The following is a 25000-nucleotide window of genomic DNA, read 5'->3' on the forward strand; positions in this document are numbered from 1 at the left end:
TGTATAATTGTAATTGTTTTCCCATTCGAAAACAATCTTGGCTGATTACTGTAGCCATTAGCAGAATCCATCAGTGAACGTGCATTTTAGGCTTACAGTCTGCTTGATGAAATTTAGTGCCTGACTGAGACGAAAGCTAACATTGCAGGGCAGGCACAAGTTTTTGGGCCCTAGAGCTTCAGTTCACTAAACTCATCTTAGCCTTTCCACCTTTTTATTATATTTTAGTTTGGGCACATACTTATTTTAGTTGGATTACGGGTGACTTGTGGTCCACCTTTTTTTTTTTTGATATATTTTCAAAAAATCACCTCAACTGCTGAAAAAAATATAGTAATAAAAAAGACTGCCATCTTTTTACAAAGCCTAGATTCAGCAAGTTGTAAGTGTCAACATTCATAGATGTGTGTCTTAGGAAGAAGTGTACCGAAAAGAGAAAACAAGAATGTAAAACGCTCTGCTACTCACACTTGTCGAGGCCGATTCTCTCGCTCTTGTGATATTTTACCCAGGCAGGCTAGTCACACAGTCGTCTGCATTCTTAACGATTGCCCGGCGCGTCACATTAATCACCATTTGTTGCTGTGAAAGGGAAAAAAAAATATTAAAATAGAAATTCCGAAATCCCTAATGTGCTGAATACTAAGTAATGCAATTTCTGAGAGGGTTTTAATTTTTTATGCGCTTGAATATTATTTACTTTGACATTGTGCAAATGAGGAGGCCACTGGCATTAGGAATTCAGACGGGGGAGAAATTATTTTGTTCCGCTGGCCACCATTTTAGTCCTCTGTCTCTCATGCCCACCAGGATTTTGTCTTGACCTTCTACACCAGTTCTGTCGTTATCCATGGCTTCTCTTTTTCATAGTGTCTTACCTTTTTGGACTCTTGGATGTTCTTGTATGTTCTTTTTCAGACTAGTTCTACAACAACTGCTTGTTTTGTTCACCATCTTTTTGAGGTACAAGTGGAAGGTCTCTCTGAGAACATCCCCTCGCATCCAAGTGTTTTTTTTTTTTGCGTCACACTCCAAAGAATCTGGGAAAATGGACGGTTTTAAAAAATCAACCCCCCCCCCCAATTTAGCTTGAAGTTCAGCCGCCTCTGCTTGCCATCGATTGTTGGCCCCTTGCACTCGCTTGTGCACGCGGCCTGCGTTTTGGAGGACACGCTGTTTGCTTGGCGTGCGCGTCCACAGCATCCTCATCTTCCTCTTCCCCTTCCTCCTCCTCCTCCTCCTCCTCTTTGTCCTCCCTTTTCCGGCGAAGAGTGCACTTAGTGAGCGGCGCCACAAGAACTAGTAATTGCTTCTGCCATGTCACTGCTTCTGTCATGTCAGAATGAACTCAATGTTTATGTCTACTTTTGTGAATGGCTCTGGCTTATTTGGGTGGGAAATGGGAGGGAGGAGTAGGGGAATGGACACTCTGAAGTTCTTTTTGTCTTTTTTTGGAGTGTTTTCTTTCTTTCTCTCCTTCTTTCATTCATTCGTTCAATCATTCATTCATTGATTCTTCCTCTGGTTATTTCTTCGATTCATTCGTTTGCGTTCTCGTCCAGAGTGTTAAATAGCAGAGACTGGATTGCTGCTCCGCGTTCCGCTCGTAGGCGTAGCGCCAGATCACCGCCGGCCTGCATTCTCACCGAGGCCGCTATCATTAAGCGCGACTGTCGAGCGACAACAGCATGCATTGGTCGGGAGACTTAAAGATTTCCCCCTGACAGAGAATAATGAGACTATTGATTGTCCCGCGAGATATTTACCGACGTTCACCTCGGAGCCCACAAAGGGCATCGACGAGCCCAGGAGAGGCGCACCATCCTCTGAGTGTGTGCCAAGAAAATTCTGTGCTTTTTTTCCCCCTCCCGCCTCCCCCCCCCCAGAAAGAAGGTTCTACAAAGGGCAACTGAATCCGAGATGCACTCACACACGTACAGGATGCTGGCACAGCAACATGATGAATGGGTGGGATCGGTGGGAGTGAGGGCGTTTCTGTCTCAGAGCTATATTTTACACCCATAACCAAGGCTAAAAAATCCCCATCTAAGTCGCTGCTATCCATTTTTATGTAATTAACAGCGCAGTATTTCACGCCGTAATTAAAACCCAAAATCCACTTTTCGACAGCCTAGCATCCATTTTGCGAGCAATTAGCGGTGCCTTTTGTTGTCTGAGTGGTTTATTTCTCATCAAACTGCAGGTCACCTCGGCTGGACGGGCGTGGTATTACGTTTCCTATCAGAGGGAGGCCTTCATGAGAATTAAACTGCCCAAATATTCCCTTCCCAAGGTAAGTCACATTGCTTGGAGCCTGGAGAGCCCCACTCACCATACCTAAATGTGAAGTAATATGGTTTTAATTGAACATTAACTGTGGATTGTATCTGTCTTTATTCAATTGGAGCTTCATTAATGACTCCTACACATTAGATTGAATTCAGAGAGTCCAGGGAATGGCAAATTAACAGTGATTATGCTGAAGTTGTTCTTGTTCTACAGCACGCAGAGTTTAATGGGGTTTAGCTGACCAGGGGTGCGTTTTGTGAAAGCATTGTTGAGCAACTGTCTGTGTTAATTAGTATTGTTTTGAACAATCTCTTTTTAGTTACCGTAGTGAGTGGTTGCTCAGCAAGTCTTTTGGGAAACACAAAGAGTTCTTACAGTTCTCTCTTAGTTCTCACAGTTCCCTCAAAGTTCTCTCACAATTCTCTTGTGTCTCCAAATGATTCCAGAGTTGTCAGTTGAACTAATGTTAGTTAGCACAACTGAACAACGTACTCTATGTGTTCTGACTAAAAGTGGAATTACAGAAAATAAATAGTTGCCCCTTTTTAACCTTCTTTCTCTCATCTTTGTTCTGTTTCTTACAGCATACATATTTTTTTCATTCATACTTAGGCATCTGCATATGTGGTCTCTCTCTGTCACTCAGTATATAGTATACCTGAGTCTCTCTCTCTCTCTCTCTCTCTCTCTCTCTCTCTCTCTCTCTCTCTCTCTCTCTCTCTCTCTCCCAGGACATGCACATCATCAGCACGGACGAAGGCCAGGTGTTTGCCGCCGTGCAGGAGTGGAACCAGAACGACACCTACAACATCTACATCTCCGACCCGACAGGCATCCTCTTCACCCTGGCCCTGGAGAACGTCAAGGCCAGCCGCGGCCTCGGGGGCAACAGCATGATCGACCTGTACGAGGTAAGAGTCCACAACGACTGCCCATGATAGGTAACTCAAAGGGTTGGAGTCATGCTGTTGTAAAGATGTATGCACCCACAATAAGATTGAGGTGCTCAAAAAACAAAAAAAAAGTAAAAAAACAGTATGTTATTGTTAACACATAAAAAAATGTCCAAACACTCATTGCAATTCTCCCAAAGGAAATGTTTATTTTATCTATCGCAACGTTTCAACGTTCGGCGTTCAAAGTTCTATCTCAACGTTCTATTCCAACGTTTCAACATTTCGACCGTATAGTGTAAATGAGTCCCAATGTAGAGACATTCATTCACTAAATTCGTTAAATAGCCTGTGTTTGTCATATTGTGACTTCTTAGTCCACTAAGTGGCTGATTTGATCCTGATTGACAGACCTGTGCAACATCCCATCCAGAGCTCCTCCTTGTAGTTTTATAGTGTATGTTCGGAAGTGTATAGATTTGTTTGTAAGTCCTACCAGCAGACGGCGCACTGCAGGACATTCAGTAGCTGAGGGATAACTGTGATGTCTCAGCGGACTGGACTCTGACCTGAAACTAACGGGGGGCGGGGGGTCAACAGTTTTCGTGTGAAAAGGGTCTGACAAGGGCTGGACCTGTGCTGGCCTCTGTGTGTGTGTGTGGGATGGGGGTTAGCATGGGTTGTTCGCACAGCTGGGATGTAAGAGGGGCCCAGTTTGTGTGTGTGTCCACACCGTGGGCTCAACGTTTTCCACTCTTGAGCAACTCCCTCGGAGCGGTTGTTTGTGTCCAATCTCCGTTCCGCTTGTTTGCGTCTTTCTATTAGCTACGAGCAGCTCTCGTCGTGCATCACACACATTTAATGAAAAAAAAAGTCCTCACACCAACACACACAACAAAGTTAGCACATTTTTTTTTCTTTTCTTTTTGCTTTGTGTTGAGTGTCGGCACAGAAGAAAGGAAGAACAAGACCAAAGAAGATATATCAAAACTCCACAGCTTTAATGATACAAACTTTTTTTTGAAAAGTCAAAGACAAAAAATAGATCATCATATTGTATTTTAGGGACTTTTTAAGCATAGTTTTTGAAGGCGCCTCTTTTAAAGAGAAACCAGCAGGGAGGTGCATGAGAGAGTGAGTACACCTGGGACGCTCTGATGGTTCATAGTTGTGGCAACTTAATTGTGTGCCTCCTCTGAGAGACCCAGCAGAGGATCTAATCACATCTACAAGAGAGAGAGAGAGAGAGAGAGAGAGAGAGAGAGAAAGAGAAAGAAATAAAGAAAGAAAGAAAGAAAGAAAGAGTGAGACTAGCAGTAGAGCACTTCCTTGCTAGAACACTTTTGGGAGAAATGTAATAAAATAAAAATAAAACTTGGAACCAAAATTCTTTTGTTAGTGCCCCGTGCCCAGGAGGACTTGAAATCTTAAGACGAAATGGCTCCGAGGAGCCTGAGAAGGGAATTATACATTTAAGGGAAAGTAGGAAGCAGGTGGTTCTGGGCCAGACTTGGAAAATGATTAAAAAAAAAAAAAAAAGGGGGAAAAAACATTGAGTGGAAAACACAATGGAGAGCGTCTCTGCCTTTGTCCTGAACGCTTCATTTGGGAGTCTCTCAGTGTCTTCGTATTGACGCCAGCTCACAGGGCACCGTAGAAGGCACAGAGTCTGAAGACACATTGGGGTTGTCCTCATGCACCCCCTGTTAGTCAGCCATTCTGAGATGGGTGTGTGTGTGTGTGTGTTGGATGGTTAGAGTGGGGTGCTATTAGCAGAGAGATGTAGCTCATTTTGGCAGTCTCACACTCTGTCATGTCAGTCGGTTTTCTGCTGTGGTCGGGGTCCAGACAGTGATTGAATTGTTTGCTTATAGTCAGCTCTGTTTACACCACAGTCAAGTAGAAAGTGGTTTGTCTGGTGTATTTGGTAAATTTGTGTGTGTGTGTGTGTGTGTGTGTGTGTGTGTGTGTGTGTGTGTGTGTGTGTGTGTGTGTGTGTGTGTGTAGTGAGGGGTTGCAAACAACAGGATGTAAGTATTTTGGCATGGTGGTGGGGTCAAATCTAGCATCTGCTAAGATTCCCATATTTTCCTCAAAATGACCCAACTTTCCACTCGTACATCACACAAAGAGCCAGCAGTGCAGAAAAGAAAAAAAAGAAACAAAAAAAAAAAATGTTAGATTTCATGTCTTGCTCAGGGCAGCTAAAAATATCCCCCCGAATCAGCAGGCGTAGGCAAAGATGACTCGGTTAATGTAGGGAAGCAGAGTGGTGGTGGTGGTGGTGGTGGTGCTGTTGGGTGGGTTGCTGAGTGGTGGGGAGTACCCCCAGCCGGAGGTGGAGATGTGGGCGGCAAGGCTGGTGGGAGACTGTGCTTCGTTCTCGACCACCCCCCCCCCCCCCCCCCCCCACCCCCCTCCGCCCCCCAGGGCTCCTGAATCAGCAGCTGATCCATATCTGTAATAGATGGCGCCGGGGCTTTCATTAAGGCTGATTGGAGACGGCTCCCTTCCTCCACCCCTCCTCCTGCACCACTCAGCCCGCCGCAGGAGAACGAGGGAGAGAGAGAGAGAGAGAATGGGAGAATGAGAGAATATGAAGGAAATGGTGAGAAAGACAGAAAGAATATAAGAAGGAAAGAAAGAGGGAGAAAGAAAGGGAAGGGAGGAGGAATGAAAGAGACTGAGCAGAATCTGGTGAAAAAGGAATGAGAGAGGCAGAGCAGAGGGACAAGACGGGCCGATGTACTAAGACTAGCACTGTTTGCTGCATTTGCCATTGCCAGTCTGCAGAAACCGTATGCTAAACCTTCTCTTTTTGCATTTTATTTACCCAATCTGAAGCTCATCTCGTGGTTGCTGCTTTTCTCCATTTCTCTAATGTCATTTGCTTGTGCCCACATAATATGAATAATAACATTCACACATAGGCAGTTGAAAGGAATCAACTGCGGAGGACAATAAAAGGAAATTTAAAAAAAAAAAAAAGCCATTAGGAAATAATGCAATACAGTACATGCTAATAAAGTGTCATCAAACGGAGAGATATTGTTGCACAGTAATTCTGCTCCTCTTCAAAACTACTCAAGCATATGCAGCTATAGCAAACAAATCAAGCAGGCATAGGCTATAAGGAAGTGGATGACATGAGGGGAGGTTAAGATATCAAAAAGGCAAACAACCCAGTGGAACAAACAAGTTTGCTTTTGACATAATCCAAATAAGAAAAAAAAAGGTTGCTTTGAATACTGGTTTCTCCAAGTTTCTCCTAGTCACACATTTAACGACAGCGTGGATGACACCTGGTTTTAACAGGCAGACCATTTTCACATGTGCTGCCACCCGTAGTTATATACTTTGGAATGTCTGAACTATTGCTGTTAATGCTTATTCTCCCATTGTCTTTGCAGCACAAACGTCTCACTTTTCCCCTGACCTTTCCATGAATCCATATGCATGAGTGAGAAAAGCACAATTTGCCATGCAGCCCTCCTGAGGGAGGCAAAATACACTTTCATTCATGCACGGTCTGTTCGTACATATCGTGTCATATTTTAAGGCGCTGCTAGTGAAGAATTAACAGGCACAAATTATTTTGTACATCTGGCCCAGAGAGAGAGAGAGGGAGGGAGGGAGAAAGAAAGAAAGAAAGATGGGGGGGGTATTGAAACAAGGAGAGTTGGAGGAGGAGAAGAAAGATCCATGAACTACTTACATTCCTGTCCCATTTATTTCCTTTTGCCCCATGTGAAATATCCCCATCAGAGTCAACTATGCCATTAACGTAATTACAGCAACTACTGGCTCCTTCAGAGAAATAGGGCTGTTCATTTGGGGGCTAATTGAATACCAATGAGGATTTTAGATGTTGATTGGTGTTGTCCTTGGAGTGCTGTGATGCTGAGTGTGTGTGTGTGTTGTTGTTGTTGTTGTTGTTGTTGTTGTTTTTGTTATTGTTGTTGCTGTTGTTGTCGTTGTGTACGTGGTGGGAAGGGACACAAGGGATCTCAGAGAGGTTGTTGGCATAGCGACAACAGGATAGTGCTTACAGGTGGAAAACCTGACTTTTGTTTGGCCTGATTTGACAGTACAAACAATAGGGACAACTGTGAGTGTGTGTGTGTGTGTGTGTGTGTGTGTGTGTGTGTGATAGAGCAAGAAGGACAAACAGAGCCAGAGAAAGAGAAAAAAGATATCAGATGTAATATGAAAGAGCTGGAGTAAGAAAGTGTGTGTGTGTGTGTGAGAGAGAGAGAGAGAGAGAGAGAGAGAGAGAGAGAGAGAGAGAGAGAGAGAGAGAGAGAGAGAGAGAGAGAGAGTATAGTAAATAATTACCTGTTTGATTGACACCCCTGGTAGAGTGAGTTTTTTTTTCCCCTCTCATTAGTTGTGTCCATCCAGACTCTGTCTTCCCCCGCACCACTGTCAACCAGTCTGCTTATTAGTGCCACTTATACGGCAGGCCTCATGCCAGAGCATGTCTGACCTGTTCTCTTTCACTCTCTCTCTATCCCCCTTTTTTCTAGCTCTCTCTATCTATCTTCTATCTTTCTCACTCCTCACTCTCAATATATCTAGCTCTATCCCACCATCTCAATTTCTCAGTCTCTTTCTCTCCCTCCCTCCCTCTCTCTCTCTCTCTCTCTTTCTCTCTCTGTCTCCCTCTCTCTCTCTCTGTTTTTCTTAGTTCCGTCTATCACTCTCCTTGTCATTCATTCTCTAGCTTTATCTGTGTATCTATCACTTTTCTTTGTTGCTGTTTTCTCCAGTCTTTCTCTCTGTCTATCTCTTCCCGCCCTGTACCCTTCCACCTGTCCACCTGTTCTTCTCTCTATCTTGCTCTTTCTTTCTCGGGTTTCCCCCTGTCTTTCTCTCTCTCCCTCCCTTGTCCTATCCCTGTCCATCACAAACTCTATCTTTACCCCCCCCCCCTATCACCCTTTTCTCTCTGTCTATCTCTTCCCACCTTGTACCCTTCCACCTGTCCACCTGTTCTTCTCTCTATCTTGCTCTTTCTTTCTCTCTCACTCTTTCATTTCTATTTGGGTTTCCCCCTGTCTTTCTCTCTCTCCCTCCCTTGTCCTATCCCTGTCCATCACAAACTCTATCTTTACCCCCCCCTATCACCTTTTTCTCTCGCTCTATCTCTCTCTTGGGAAAGTGGTCAGTCGGTTTCAGACAGGTCAACCCAGCTGTTTTTTTTTTTTTGTTTGGGATTATTGAAGATGAGGCGAAAGGGGTCCTGACATTGTCATGAGCCTGTGTTGTCCACCTTGGTGGGCATCCTCTGAACTGCCTGAAGATAATTGCAGTGAGGGGTGAGAGTGGAGTCAGGGAAGCAAGTGGTAACTTGTCGGTCTTTGTGATTTTTTTTAAAGCAACATAGTCAGTACTGAGTGAAAGAAAGAAAGAAAGAAAGAGAGAGAAGGGAGTGAGAGTTAAGCCCGTGAGACAGGAATGTTGGAAATTGAACGTTCTAAAGAATATCTGGGTTCCTTGAATTCAACATGGAGTTTTAGAAGCTTACTTTGCTGCGGAACAAAATCTTCTGTTAGAATGTTCAAAACTTCCCTGCTGGAAGGTTAACTCTCCTTTACTAAAACACTTCTCTATTAAATCACAATGCAACTTTCTCATACTTACACAACAGACAATAAAAGCCTCCAACTGACAAGGTTTACCATTACACTAATAATAAAATAAAAACCTCCTCCCTCTTACATTTTGACAACCCCTTGTCCTCCATTTCCAATTTTAAACAACACCCTTGAAAATGAAATAAGCCAGTGTGTGATGAGAGAAAGAGAAAGAGAGAGAGAGAGAGAGAGAGAGAGGTATGATAAATAAAAATGCTAAATAAATAAATCCCTTAAATAAAAATGCTACCTTTTTGACAGCCTTGGTCAGACGAGGAGTCTTTCAGTAAGCAATTCTCTTTTTCTTCCCCCAGGTAGCAGGCATTAAGGGGATGCTGATCGCCAACCGCAAGCTGGAGAACCAGGTGAAGACCTACATCACCTACAACAAGGGCCGCGACTGGAGACTGCTGCAGGCGCCCACCAGCGACATTGAGGGGAACGACATCCACTGCGTCCTGGTGAGACTCGATAACTTACACACCCTCCGACCCCCCCACCCCCAAAACAGTGTGCACCCCCCTCTCTCTGACCTATGTGTACAGACAAAGGCTGGGGCAGCGCTACACGCCGTTGCATTTTTAAGAGTCCTTTGGTTCAAGTGGTGGTTCAATAAAGGTGGCTGAAAATGTCAACCTTCTGACCTATGTGCTTATGGACCCTAGTCCCCCAAACCTAACCCCAACCCTAACCCCAACTCCAACCTTTTCCCCACCACCTTGCTAGAATAAAACCCCGCTGACGTTAAAAGAGAAGCTCTGTCTGTCAAATGAGATGAGATGAGATGGGCCGTCACCCACCCCCCCCCCCCACCCCCGTCAGCGGGTGAAAGCAGATGCAGCAAGGGTGGCCTGCGCTGTGCCTCTCTTAAAGACGCCCACAGGCAATTACAGCACACGTCTGGATGCATTAGCAGGGGAATCCCGTCTGTAGGAGGATGGGGAACAGAAGGGCCGGAGCCTGAAGCGTGTCTTTTTTTTTAGAGGGGGAGGAGGGGAGGATTGGAGGACAGTGTGTTGGGGGGGGGGGGGTGAATTTAAAAGGGCGTTTTCTTTGTGATACTTTAATTGCCGGTTGGCATTGCTTTTGATTTTGCCGTTAAATCCTGTTGCCCTTGGTGTCCGCCGCAACAATGTCAGGCAATCAATGGTGAGATGAAAGGGGATGCGCAGATTTCTTTAAATATCTTTATTTATTTATCTCCCCCCCCCCCCCCCCCCTCGCCTCTCCGCCTCTCCTCACACACTGATATAATTGTCGACTCTTTTGTCTGTGAGTGCTCCAGAGACAGGACTCGGTGCTTTAATGTCAAGTCCTCCTTGTCATTGTGTTAATGACTGATGATGAAAACAAGCATTGGCCAAAGCACTGGGAGGTGCAAGGGTGTTTGGGAAGGGGGCGGGGGGGCTCGGTGGTGTTAACCAAAAGTTGGGGGATCGATTTGGGTCGTTAGCACTGCTGTGCCCCCCCCCCCACACACACACACTTTGTTGAAAAACAAATATGAGGATAAACAACACAGCGTACAAAAATAGCAAAGAAAATCACATTCTTTGCACCTTCATGGTGCCTTGTAATCTCTGTACTCTGGTCAAACCGTGATTGTGTTTCCCTCCCTTCCTTTAAACACTGTGATTGTAGACACTGGAAAAAAAAGAGAATTGCTGCTGTGCCTTAACTATCAAGCAGGACTACATATATATTATTTCCCTTGCTGTGAATTGTCTTCAACTCTTTAATGTGTAGCCTGTCATGGTGATTTGCTTTTAGTGACAGGTACATAATAGCTGTGTCAGACTTAATGGACTTCTTGTCATTTTACCTCCAACCAAACCCTCCGACCCCAACACACCCCCCCCCCCCCCCCCACCCCACCCTCTCCACCTCTCCCACAGCCTTTCTGCTCCCTGCACCTTCAACTGCAAATGTCAGAAAACCCATACCTCTCAGGAAGCATAATCAGCAAGAACTCTGCACCCGGAGTCATCGTGGCCACAGGTAACAAGAAGAAAAGAAAGATGAAATTTAGTAGCCAAAACTCTCAACGTCTCATTTGTTATTCATGTTAGCCTCACTGTATGTTAATTTTAGCCTAACGCTAGTAGTAGACTAAAGCTAATTTCTAGGCCAATGCTACTACTGGTAGTAATAATAACAGGCCAGGGTTGTAGTTGGATAAGGTTTCTGCTGAATTAGACATTTCCATCTCTATTGTGTTCTGTTGTGTACATTTGTTAGTTATTTTGGTTACCACATATTAAGTATCAATGTCGCTCGGCAATGCCATACAAGAATGTTCATGATTACACAAAGAACTGTAGTGGTTTTTGACACTCAAGAGTCAAAAGCATTGCAAAATCACATATTTGCATTGTTGTTACAAGGCATATTTTACTATCTAGCCTTGCACTGCAGAGTAATCTCATTTTGTGATCTGTGTACAATCAACATAGTTCAGAGGCTTTTTTTAAAGGCTTAAATCCATAATTAAAATGCATACTGCATATCTTACTAAGCCCTTTTGGTCTCCCAGTGACTCGTGCAGGGTGATTATCCCTAGTTTATTCTCCATACTGTACTGGCGTACTCTTTTTTTACGGCATTTGTAAAGGAATATGCCCACTGCTGATCACTTTTCATTTCCGTTTGCGCGGATGCTGTTTCAGAAGGGCAAACGTAATGTATGCAGACGGTATTTCATTATGAGCCTTGTTTGTACTTATGATTAGTCATTACCTAAACATGTAAGACGATTAGCGGTGGCTTGCGTTTGTTTTGCTTGTTCACGATTGGTTTCAATTCCAGCATTGCACTGCATTCACAGGAATAGTCCCCATTAAGATTTCATTTGTCACAAATGGGCAAATCTGCATGTATTACACATGCAGATGCACACACACACACACACACACACACACACACAAACACACACACACACACACACACACAAACACACACACACACACATACACATATACACACACACACACACACACACACACACACACACACACACACACACACATACAAATCATGCATGCACACAAATGCGTAGACAGGTTGAACAAAATCAACGTGCTAGCTCCTGATGTGAAAATAATACAATGAGACGTTTGGGTAGCGTGGCCCATTTTATTCAAGCAACAACATCAACACACAAACATCGCTCACGCCAGCCCTGGTGCACAGCTGACCGAGACAGGATGGCCCTGTCGTCCGGAGTAAAGGGAGAGCGCAAGCAAGCGACTGTCTCTCGACCAGATTTATGTGCCCTCGTGAACACACCACACACACACACACACACACACACACACAGGGGGAGAGAGTGGGCTGTGGAGCATGTAGGACAACCCAGTCACTCCTGCTGCATGCCTGGGGGTGGATAAGGGGTGAGCAGAGGGGTGGGCCTCCATCTCTCCTTCTCTCTCTCTCTCTCTCTCTTCCTCTCTCTGTCCATTCCTCTCTCTTCTCCTCTTTCTATTTCTCATCATCCTTTCCATCCGTTTTTCTCGATGTACTTCTCTTTCTCTCTCTCCTTTCTGACCCCATCCCCCCCTCTCTCATGTGCATGGGTGGTGGTGACTGATCCAGAGCTCTCTCGAGGGTAACTCTCGTCTCAGTGGGCGGCCGAGTGACAGGAAGTGGACGCCACACTGCTCTCGGTCAGGGCCGCGCAGGGGCCACGCGACATCACACAATACCTCCGGCGCTGCCGGCACTCTCTCAGCCCAGCCTGCCGTGGCCTAACGTGACCTGGCCTGGTGTGGTGTGCTGTGTGTGCTGTGGTGTGTGTCTGTGGTGTGGTGTGCTGTGTGTGACGTGGCTGAGGTGGGCCCTGGAGCTCAGCCAAGCAACACGCACAGTCCCAGCTCTCCTTGCGTGTGGCTCAGTGAGAGACAGAGAGAGAGAGAGAGAAGGGTGGGGAGAGAGAGAGAGAGAGAGCGAGAGAGAGAGACAGAGAGAGAGAGAGGGAAAGGGGTGGGAGAGGGAGAGCAAATGTGCAGATAGGTGGGTGGAGGAATCACACGGAAGGAGCACAAAGCACATGTATGCACATGTTCTCCCCCTCACACTTCACTCACACTCTCTAACACACACACACGCACACACCACACACACACAGACACACACACACACACACACACACACACACACACACACACACACACACACACACACACACACACACACACACACACACACACACACAGACACACACACACACACCCCTATATTTCTCTCTCTTACTCATTCAATCACAGCCTCCCCTACCCACACACACACACACCCCTACACACAGTTTCTGCACTCTTCTTTGGAGCTTGCAGTTTATAAATATGACAAACAGAATTGATATCAAGGCCAAGGCTTAGCGCAGATTGTGGTCATGACCGCAATGTCCAAACATAGCATCGTACAGAGGATGAGAGGCTCTGCAGATCACAACTGCTTTACTGCTCTCCAGTGCAAACACATGTTGTTCTTAATATGTGTGCACCTGTTTGTGTGTGTGTGTGTGTGTGTGTGTGTGTGTGTGTGTGGGTGTGTATGTGGGTGTGTATGTGGGTGTGTGTGTGTGTGTGTGTGTATGTGTGTGTGTGTGTGTGTGTGTGTGTGTGTATGTGTTTTCCCTGTCATTTTGTTTATGTGTTCCACATCGTGCCACAAAGCACTCCCTCCTCGCCTAACCACACTATCTTCGTCGATAAGGATTGTTGTTTTCGGCGTTATCTGTGTGTGTCCTCAGGAAACATCGGTTCGGAGCTCTCCTACAACAACGTGGGAATGTTCATATCCTCCGACGCCGGGAACAGCTGGAGGCAGGTTAGTGTTCTGGGACTAGGGGGAGCACTATCACCCTCCCACCATCCCATTTGGCATCGCTGTGTACTTGGGACTAGCGCACTGCAGGGCCCTTCAGCCAAATGTTCCCTCCGATGTTCTTGTAACGAGATGCAATGCAGGAGTGGGAAATGGGTTTGCGGCTCATCGATGTGTAATTACTGTGTAATTACAGTGTAATAAAAGCTTAGTTATATACGGATCACAGCACGGTTTATTGAATACAGTTTTGTGATTAGACATTTTACACAGTCGACTGAGTGCTATGATATGGAATGCGGTGTTATTGTTTGCAGACAGATGTATCCTTTATGGAGGGTGAAAATATAAAAATACAATGACTCTGAGGAGGATGTAGTCATTTTTCTACCGTAACTTCAGTCCACCAATATTTTCACCCTCAATAAAGGATATATTTGTGCGTGTGCTCCAGAGATCTTTCTGTTCTACTAATCTGGTTGGTAAGTCGCGTGTACAATAATGGGCTGATAACTTTGTTATCGGGTCCAACTGGGCCCAGAGTGGCTCGTTTTTGTCTAAAGAACTCTCTGTGAGAATCGCTGGACAGCCAAACATGGTGAAACTACAGTACTGTGTTATTCTTGACGTTGTAATATTGTCTGTGACATTTTCCTCTTTTATGTAGATCTTTGAAGAAGAGCACAATGTCTGGTTCTTGGACAAGGGAGGCGCCTTGCTCGCTGTCAAACAGCCCACCGTGCCTACCAGACATCTCTGGTATTATTTTTTAAGTCTATTCTCTGTCGTTATTATAATATGGTGTATTAAATCTGTTTTGCAGTGTCATATTATATGAATTAATCCATGGTATCCATTTCAAATGTAATTTCCTTCTGCGGACATTGTGTGATCATTCTCTCATTTGAATCCTGTCAGTCAAAGTTGTATTGCCCGCATAGTACGTGCTGGTGTGCTAGCCTACACTTTCCCCTTTAATTATCACTGCACACACACACACACACACACACACACACACACACATGCGCGCACACACACACACACACACACACACACACACACACACACACACACACACACACACACGCACACACACAAACACAAACACACACACATACACAGAACACCTCCAACTGGAGCCCCTCTGGTTGTGGTCCAGTGAGGCCCAATCCTGCTGAGCTCAAATCAGAGGATTTTTTTTTTTATATCCATTTTTGGGATCAGTCAAGTGTGGCCACCCTGTTTCCACTTTATCTTTTAAGTGCACTCTGTGTGTGTGTCCCCCTCTCTCTTTCTCTCTCTCCTTCTCCCTCTCTCTCCGTTTCTCTCTCTCTGCTTCTTCTCTCTCTTTGTCTCTACCACTTCTTTTGCTCTTGACATCTGTCAATCTCTCTTTCTCTCTCTTTCCCTCCATTAACTCATCCATACTTCTCTCTCTATCTATCTCATCTTTCTCTCTCCTCTCTCCCTCTCTCCATCTCTCTCTATCTCATCTTTCTCTCTCCTCTCTCCCTCTCTCCATCTCTATCTTATCTTCCTCTCTCTCTCTTTCCCCCTGCACTCCCCTTTTCTCTCGCTCACCTCTAACGTCAGCCTCTCCTCCTCTAATGGATGCGTGTCCGCACGTTTGTCTGCTGTCAGTGCTCGTTCGTTCGTTCGTTCGTCTGCTCGTTCGTTCGTTCGTTCACTCGCTCGCAGGCACACGGGAGAGTCAGTCTCTCTCATCCAGGTGCAGGAGTCTTAGTCTCCGCACTGTGTTTTCGAGCTTGTCATACAAGTGTGTGTGCATGTGTGTGTGTGTGTGTGTGTCTGTGTGTGTGTGTGTCTGTGTGTGTGTGTGTGTGTGTGTCTGTGTGTGTGTGTGTGTGTGTGTGTGTCTGTGTGTGTGTGTGTGTGTGTGTGTGTGTGTGCGTGTGTGTGTGCATGTTTGTGTGGGGGGCTTGTCACACAAGCCCCTCTCTTAGTGTTCTCACTTCTGAAGTGATGTTGATAAGCTGTCAGAATCAATAGATCACGGCTCCTCTTCCTGGATGAAAGTTTCAAAATCTCCTTTTCCCCCCCTCCTTTTGCTCTTCTTCCTCCTCTTCCTCTTCCTCCTCTTCCTCTTCATGTTCACTACCTCCCCTGTGCTCTCCTCCACTCACTCCCTCTCGTCGTTACAACATGAAACGCTTCTATTTCGGGCCGGTTTTGATCCCGCAGTAAACTTGCCAAGACCCGTGACGTCGTGTTCTTGTGTTCTTGTTCTTGTTCTTGTTCTGTTCTGTTCCGGAGTCTTTTTGCCTACCTTCTTTCTTTGGTCTTCTGGTGCTGGTGTGCGTGTATCTCTCCCACACTGCTTGCACTTTGATCGTGAGATGTTTTTTGTTTTTCATCTTTTTTTTTTTTTTAATCTTCAATTTAGCTAATTATGTGTAACCCGAGACTCTGAAGCATTCACCTGAAAATTATTCTGCCCACGATTTCCCCCCTATCGCTCAACAAACCCCTATTTACTCCAAACAAATCAAACAAATGCTTCTGTACCTTTTAGCGTTTCATGTTTCTGCTCTCTCTCTCTCTCTCTCTCTCTCTCTCTCTCTCTCTCTCTCTCTCTCTCACACTCTTTCTCTCATTATACAGTATGTCTATTTGTATCCAGCTCTAACCTGGATGTTCTCTCTCTCTCTCTCTCTCTCTCTCTCTCTCTCTCTCTCTCTTATTAAATGTTTGACTCACAGTTTGTCTCGAGCACTCTCAACCTCTCTCCCTCGCTATATTTTCTTTGCTAATCCACTCATTCTCACAAAGAGATCTCTTGCCATTATACCCCCTCCCTCTCCCTCTCCCTCTCTCTTTTCTCTCTCCATGTATACCCTCTCCCTCTCTCTCTCCCTCTTTCTCTCTTTTCTCTCTCCATGTATACCCTCTGCCTTTCTCTCTCCCTCTTTTCTCTCTCCATGTATACCCTCTCCCTCTCTCTCTCCCTCTTTCCTTCTCTTTTCTCTCTGATGCATACGGATGAGAGTTTGCTTTGTGATGTTTGAGATTCTTAAAGTGCAATACAGGGAATTTGGGAGGTTTTACTGACTTAAGTAGACGCAGATATGATGGTAGATGCTAATATAAATCTTGTCGATTGTTTTTTGTTTTGGTTATTTGTTTAATGCTGTGTTTTTTATTGCCAATTATGTCAGAAAGTCAGATAGTGGTCTAATAAAGGAGTATTAAAACATCCCTCTCTCTCATCCTCCTTCCTCTAGAGTCCCTCCCTCTATCTCCATCTCTCTCTTCTCCTCCTCTTTCTCTCTCTCTCTGTCTCTCTCTCACCCACTCTCAGTCTGAGTGTCAGGGAGCTGCTGTAATTGCTTGTGATTATTCACCCCCTCAGTGTCTGTCCCACAGGGTGAGCTTTGACGAGGGCCGACAGTGGGACCGCCACAGCTTCTCCATGGTGCCTCTGTTTGTGGACGGCGTGCTGGTGGAGTCGGGCATGGACAGCCAGATCATGACGTGAGTCTCCCGCAGAGCGCTAATTACGCAATTACACAATGGCAACTGGAAGGTGAAAGTGTGTGTGTGTGTGTGTGTGTGTCTGTGTGTGTGTGTGTGTGTGTGTGTGTGTGTGTGTGTGTGTGTGTGTGAGAGAGTATACAAAGAAGTCAAACAGTTGAAAAAGGACACAATGTTTAAATAACCCCCCACCCCACCCCGCACCACAAACTGTTACTGTCAAAATGGTTACATATTGGGTTTAAACTTCTTATTCGCACCATGAGTCCTGGATGCCAATGTTAAGTCTCATGGCCAATCCAGCATCCCTGATGTGATATTAAATATACACCTGCTGACAAGTCCCCCAACCCTAATCCCCCCCCCCCACACACACACAAACCACCTTGTGTGTCTCTATTGGAAAACAATGCCCCCCCCCCCCATCACTACACTGTGTGAACGGTCCATTTGACAGACACATTAACAGCGAAGGGTTGATTATTCTCAGGCTCGGGCTAATCGTCTAGGCACACCAAACTGACGGGCTGTGTCAGATGATCTATGCAGAGGTCAGATGGGGAACTTGAGGAACCGCGCGGCGAGATGATATGTCCCTTTTGCCCACCCCCCTCTAACGTGTCTTTGTAAAAATATCGGCCTGGATACATATTTAGGGGAATCTATCAGACTGAAGGACAATAATAATACACAAAAATGTCGCTATAGGCGAACAGCCAATACTTCAGCTAGGGCAGCCTGATGCAATTTAACGAAAGGAGTATGTGTGTGTGTGTGTGTGTGTGTGTGTGTGTGTGTGTGTGTGTGTGTGTGTGTGTGTGTGTGTGTGTGTGTGTGTGTGTGTGTGGGAAAAAGTATAACAGGCATAACAGTTTAACAGATCCTAATGTTCTTGTTTTTGGAAGGTTTTTTGGACATTTTAGCCATCGATCGGAGTGGCAGCTCATTAAGATTGACTACAAGTCACTCTTCTCCAGACGGTGCACAGAGGGTGACTTCCAGACCTGGCACCTCCACAACCAGGTACAGCCAGTGCAGAGACATTGCCAAATAAAACACCTGTTTACCCACATATGTTTCATTCATTCTTTCAGAATGCACCACCTTACTTAAATTTGTCACCAGTGCAGTGATTTGAACTTCATAAGTGTAACACAGAGACATCACCAACTAGGGCAAAAATGCAATAAACAAAACACATTGGCCATACATTAACATGAATAGATATACCAGTATGCACACATAACTATATTATGTGTTATATTTAACACTGAATTGTATAGTCAACCATTCATGCAGAGACATCACCAACCAGGGCAAAGCCGTAATGACCAAATCACATTGGCCATACATTGACATAAATAGATATACAGTACACATGACTATATACTGTGTTATATATTCAACACAATTGTATAGTCAAGTAAAAGTTCCCCAAAAGTAGTTCAGTGCAGAAGAACAGAATGACCATAGGTAATCAGAATGTTGCTTAGAGTCTGATTAGCATTTCTGGCACCAGGTGCTGAGCTAGCCTTGGGAAAAAATATAACAGCACATTCAGTTGTCCTTAGAATCCTCTTTGTTGTACAATCACATGCATAGAATATATGTTTCACACATAATTTTATAGTTGGGCATATAGCAAATGTATTAGGTTTCTAAAGGTTTCTCTCTGCTTTTAGAACAGTTTGACCATCGCTAATCAGCATGCTGTCCTCATTAGACCTTGATTAGCATTTCAGAGATAGAAATGAGCATTCCTATTTTCTCAGTCGACCTTGGTTTTTTGTTAATGCGCTGATCTATCAGGCAAACCGCGGGAGTTATTTTTTGGTCATCGGTCATGTCTTTGATACCACTGTGCCCCTGTTGTTGACATAAGGGATGCAATTTGTGTGTTTATTTTTATTGATTTGTTTATTTATTTATTTACTTTTTTGGGCCTCCCAGGGTGAGCCGTGTGTGATGGGCCAGAAGCAGATCTACATGAAGCGTCGCCCGGGCAACCACTGCATGCTCGGCCGTGACTACGCCAGGGTCCTGTCCGCTGAGCCCTGCATTTGCCGAGCGCACGACTTTGAATGGTGAGCATGTTGTTGTTGTCGTTGTATTTCACCCCCCTCCACATTTCATTGGTACCATTTATTTCTCCGTTACTTCAGCTGAAATGAACGCCGCTCAGAGATCATACGTACTACACAACCAATTAGTTGGGCTTCTTTCCAGCTTGCTGCCACTCACACTCATGGCTAGCGTTGTGTTAGCCGTGTGCTGGTCAGATAAGTATAGTTTACATTCAAGAGGACGGTGTCTATGGCAGACATCCACCAGCACTGCTATGACAATTCACTAAGACACTAAATAGAGTTAATTTGTATGCAAATTTGTTGACGTTCGCCTTTTATCGGAAAAGCGCAGAGCACATTAAAGCAGTAAAGTGGTTGTTTTTTTCCCTCCACATTGGATGAGCGAGGTCAAACTCTATGGGTTTATATAACAGGGGTCCCTTAACCTTACTTTGTGTTTGTTTTCAATTCATTTTCTTCTGGAGTGAGAGAGACTGAGAGATCCAGCAAAACCAAACTCTGCTTTACTGCAGTGCTGCAGTTACGGCTTTATTTTTTATTTTTGGCAGTGTCGTGGAATGTGTTAGGTGGGTGGGTGGGTGTGTGGGGAGGTGGTAGGGTGAGGAGGATAAAAATGTTAAATTATACCAACAAACTTTTAATTGCTTTTGAACTGCGTAAAATAGATCAATTGGAAAATTGGGCCTAATTTCCTTTTCCATCTCAGAACACACTGCTCTGTCCTTCATTCCATCAGCTTAATGATGTAATTAGGATTCTATGCGAGTCTGAAGGCCCTCTATGACTAAATAACAGAAAAGGAGAACTAACTAAGCTCTCCACTGTCCTTTAGCTACATTTGGATGTGTCTTTTGATCAGTGTCTTGTCATTACAAATCCCCTATCATATGCAGAGTAGTGTTACTAACAGAAAATAGCATACTTAGTAAGTCACAAAGTAAGGTTACGTAAAGAGGAATGTGCAATCATTTGTGCACCCGGCATGTACGTACACCTACTTTTCCAAATGCCTAACAAAAAGCCTCACACAACACAAGTTGTTACTGAGGCGGAACTTGAGCTTGTTTTCTTCTTCGGTCAGGGCTGCCTTGGCTGTAGAGAGGACCTCACAGCTGAGTGGACTTGGGCCCATCGCCCCATCTCCCCCTAATTAATTACCAAATTGAAGTCACAGGCAGAATGTGAAAGGGCACTCATTCTCCCTTTAAGCTGGCTCTGGGTCTCGGTCTGAATCTCACATTATCCTTGCCAGCCAATAGCTTTTGCTTTAGTAGCATGTAAAGGGTGGTAGTAAAGGGTGCCGTTTGATTGGCTGTTGAGATCAAATGTCAACATCCTTACTCCAGCATCAAGGACTTCACCTTGAATAAGTCACTGAAAAACTTTCAACTAGACACATTGTATATTCATATTGTACATTCCAATTGATTTTGGTTATTGCAGTATTTCAATATTATGCAGATTGCAGATGTCTCAGGGGTGTCATTTCAGAGTAATGACATTTTATTGATATGCTGATATCAGCTATAATTATTCTCATGTCAGTGATATATTGACTCGTGGTCACTGATATAAAAAGTGTGAGTACAGTTATTTGAAGACCCTTTAGTTCAGAACTTGTCACACTGCCATCACACACTCAAGTGGCATTATTATAACACGATGCACATCTCTTGGTGCTGATTGTAATTTGTTTTAATGGACACCCCCCCCCCCCCCCCCCCCCACCCCACCTGTCCATTCCAACAGTGATTACGGGTACGAGCGGCGTGGGGACGGTAACTGCTCGCCGTCGTTCTGGTACAACCCTGCCACGGTGTCCAGGAGCTGCAGTCACGGACAGAACTACCTCAACAGCACGGGGTAAGACCACTTTTGCCAGTCCAGCACCATGCACTGCAGATGAGCTGTAGTGGACCTTAATCTAGTCTCTATTATTGTCACACACACACACACACACACACACACACCACACACACACCCACACACACACACACACACACATTTACATACGCACACGCACACATACATGCACACACACACACACACACACACACACACACACACACACACATGCATACGCACACGCACACATACATGCACAAACAAACACACACACACACACACACACACACACACACACACACACATGCACTGCTCTTATCAGTGTAATTAGCAGTGGGTAAGTCATCCTCTGCGGTAATGAAGGAATATCTCCAGTACGTCCCGCACAGCCTGGAGGGAAACTGACTGCAGCAGGATCCACAATGGCTCCCAGCTTTCTGCACATGAACACTGTATGTCTGTGCACCCAGCCACATCCCAGTCCCAATGCATGTCATAGCATGTCTTTTCCCCTGTGTCAGCGATAGACACACTGTAGGGAAGGGGTTGATGGGAATATCACAGAGCATGCCACCCGCGTTTACACACACATTCACACTCACACTTGCGTTTACACACACATTCACACTCACACTTGTCTCCTGGAGTCGTTATTCAATTAACTCGCAGAGTAATTAAACTTTATTATCTTGGTGAAAGTATGTCTCTCTCTCTCACACACACACATACACAAACACACACACACACACTCCCACAGACACACACACACTCCCACAGACACACACACACACACACACATGGATTTGAAGACAGTGTGTATGCTAGCCCCCCTGCCATCACTTGTGCAGACAAAAGATCTATATGGGGAAGACAAGTGTGCTGAGTTTGGGGAAAAGGGCCGTCAGCATGAGGCTGAGAAGTACCTTTGGCTCAGCGTTCCAGTTTGTGCCAGCTTCACCGATTACTGTGGGCCATTCCAGAAAGCACGGGGATCCAAGGGGCCAGCTCACAGTGGCTGTAATGAAATCAAACTGTGGGTGTGTAATCAAACTGTGTGTGTGTGTGTGTGTGTGTGTGTGTGTGTGTGTGTGTGTGTGTGTGTGTGTATCTATTTGTAAAAGCACAAAAAAACATTGAATTAGAAGTTTACACTCCTGTTTTCTTCACCCACTTCACTTTTTGTCCACTTAAATTCTTTAGCTGCCTGCAATCCTCATGAGGCCATACAATGTGCCCTTAAGAAAGGCAGTTTGCGCAAGCCAAAGCCAGCTGGCAGATGTGCAGGCATGACTATATAAGGGCAAATGGAGACTTCCCCACCATTCCTGCATTGTGTTGTGCTGCTATTTTTACAGTTTGTTTGCCATAACCATTGTGAACATTGTGCTTGCTGGATTAACATACCTCTGTGTGTATGTGTGTGAGTGTGTGTGTGTGTGTGTATGTATGTGTGTGTGTATGTGTGTGTGTGTGTGTGTGTGTGTGTGTGTGTGTGTGTGTGTGTGTGTGTGTCAGATACCGCAAGGTGGCGGCGAATAACTGCACCCGGGGGGTGAAGGAGATGTACACGGCCCGGCGGCAGCAGTGTCCCAACCGGCCGCCCCGCGGCCTGCAGCTCAGCACTGGAGAGGAGGAGAAGCTGACCGCTCCACTCGCCTCCAACGTCACCTTCCTGGTGCAGCTCGAAGAGGTCAGTGCTCTCACTCTCTCTCTCTCTCTCTCTCTTGCACTCTCTCTCTCTCTCTCTCTCTCTCTCTTGCACTCTCTTGCACTCTCTCTCTCTCTCTCTCTCTCTCTCTCTCTTGCACTCTCTCTCTCTCTCTCTTAACTCTTTTTCTTGCTCTCTCTGTCTCTTTATCTCTCATTATCTTTTTCCGCCACACACACACACACACACACACACACACATGTTTGTGTATGTTTGGGACCCTGTGGGAGCTAGTGTGACACACACACACACACACACACACACACACACACACACATCCATAAACACAAGTTCGAGAATACTACATTTGCTTGATTTAACTTCTGCTATAACCCATGCCCACCCTCCTATCTGAATACACATCAGTGTTTCCTCATCGTTTATTTCAGCATGGCGGCCCCCCACGGTTTAATTAATACCGCCACGGTATCAGCATCAGGGCAGACGCACATTTGCTTTTTAAATAAACCTGCGACGTATCCTCCCCTGCTGGCTGCCACTCACATTGCAATTTTACAATAAGTAGCCTAAACTAGTCAGTGGTTATTATGGCCCGTCTAGTTTCAGTTCACATATTATATATTGTATTGATGTAGCCTATTTAAAGCATTAACTTTCTTCTCAGTGTTTCCTCTTCATTTAGCGGTGCCACTGCTTCAGAATTAGGGGAGACGCAAAATATTGTCCGGAAGCATAGTAGCCTAGGCTAAATGCCCTCCGCAGGCTGCTGAAAATTGCAGTTTAAGAATAAACAGCAATGCTAATACGAGGTACCTGTCTAGTTTTATTCCATAAATATATTGTTTTTCTAGACGTTAGTGGCATGCGCTATCAAGAGCTTCCATGTGCTACGCATGTTTGTCAACATCGCAAAAACTAAAATTTTCGCCCAACTTGGTGGAAAGGTGTAGCACAGGCCAAAGAAAACCTACCGGTATTCATTTCTGAAGCTGATCGTATAAAGTATTTCCCATATCGTAGTCTATAGGCCTAAACTCGCTCGCAACAACAGCAAAAATGAAACTGGAGAGAGGATGTCTCTGCGAAGACACCGCTGTTACATTAGATGCGAATCGACGCAGTAAAAAAAGCAACGACTACTGCTAGTAACGAAGGTAAATTGCAAAACATTTTGTATGCACTCGCGGTGATGGCCTAGTATGCCTAATGTGAATCGCGGACTATAAAGTAAAGGAGATTTGCACTAAATAAAGGCAGTATTGTGGGTTGTGTTTTTACAACGTGTTGGCACAAAACTTAATTTCTGTCATAACGAAGTAAGCTAAGCATTTCTCCATTGTCAACGTGAACTACCGGTATGGTCAAGCGTTCAAGTGACAATGTGGTTTAATGGGTTAACCTGACGTGAGTCAGACAGAAGATGGGCCTGTCTTAGTTCCTGAATCCTGTCCCTCTCAAGTCACATTAGGCTAAATGGTGTGATTAGCAACTAGAATTAAAAAAACATCCAGAGAGTGACACCCGACCAGTTTTTTATACTAACCTTTTTTTCTTCGGGGGGGGGGGGTGGCTGTCGCCACTGTTAAAAAAAATCTAGCGGAAACACTGCACTGCACATACAGAAGCAGATAATTTTGTCAGTTGAACACATACATACAGTATATATATATGAGGTGATAGAATTTACATCTGTAGCGTATGTATGTGTGTGTGTCTGTCTGTCTGTCTGTCTGTCTGTGTGTGTGTGTGCGTGTGTGTGTGTGTGTGTGTGTGTGTGTGTGTGTGTGTGTGTTTCCATGACTGACTGAGTTTGTATGCACATGATTAGTCCCTTGAGAGACATATGGTTCTCATGGTAAGTAAGACATCCTCTGAAAGTGCAGCTCTATTGTCCAGATGGTGGCAACAGACCATTCGGTCTGACAGGCGGCCATTTTACATATGGACACAGAAAACAGCTCGGCCGGCCAGTTTGCATATGCTAATTACCCAAACTGAAGTAACTTGTTACTTGTTTTCAATGCCAGTTTTTTTTTATTTATTTTTTTATTATTTACCATGAATATATTTCAATATATATTAAAATGAATTAATTTATGTTTTATGTCTTGGCATCCAAATGCAAGGTTTATTATATTCAAGGTTTTAAAGGTAAACAATGGTCTTCGATAATGGCTTCAAACTCATTTTGATGCTACACAGACTTAAAGAATGGGCACACCAATGCATACCCGAACGCCTGGTATTGCAATAAAGCAAAAAGTAAAG

The 25000-nt window shown here is 44.9% G+C and overlaps 1 protein-coding gene across 3 annotated transcripts in view; it reads left to right on the forward strand.

The window, feature by feature from the left end:
- Positions 1 to 25000, forward strand: part of sorcs3 (sortilin related VPS10 domain containing receptor 3) — a 211801-nt gene that overhangs the window by 159019 nt on the left and 27782 nt on the right. For all 3 annotated transcript variants that reach the window (XM_042105498.1, XM_042105500.1, XM_042105497.1), the window contains exons 8-18: positions 2204 to 2293; positions 3021 to 3200; positions 9133 to 9279; positions 10714 to 10816; positions 13566 to 13642; positions 14307 to 14398; positions 17024 to 17131; positions 18037 to 18154; positions 19082 to 19215; positions 20968 to 21081; positions 22579 to 22753. In XM_042105498.1, coding sequence (XP_041961432.1) covers positions 2204 to 2293; positions 3021 to 3200; positions 9133 to 9279; positions 10714 to 10816; positions 13566 to 13642; positions 14307 to 14398; positions 17024 to 17131; positions 18037 to 18154; positions 19082 to 19215; positions 20968 to 21081; positions 22579 to 22753 — 1338 coding nt within the window. The remainder of the gene's footprint in view (positions 1 to 2203; positions 2294 to 3020; positions 3201 to 9132; positions 9280 to 10713; positions 10817 to 13565; positions 13643 to 14306; positions 14399 to 17023; positions 17132 to 18036; positions 18155 to 19081; positions 19216 to 20967; positions 21082 to 22578; positions 22754 to 25000) is intronic.

Source organism: Alosa sapidissima, chromosome 9 (assembly GCF_018492685.1).
Source record: "Alosa sapidissima isolate fAloSap1 chromosome 9, fAloSap1.pri, whole genome shotgun sequence".
Classification (NCBI taxonomy): domain Eukaryota; kingdom Metazoa; phylum Chordata; class Actinopteri; order Clupeiformes; family Clupeidae; genus Alosa; species Alosa sapidissima.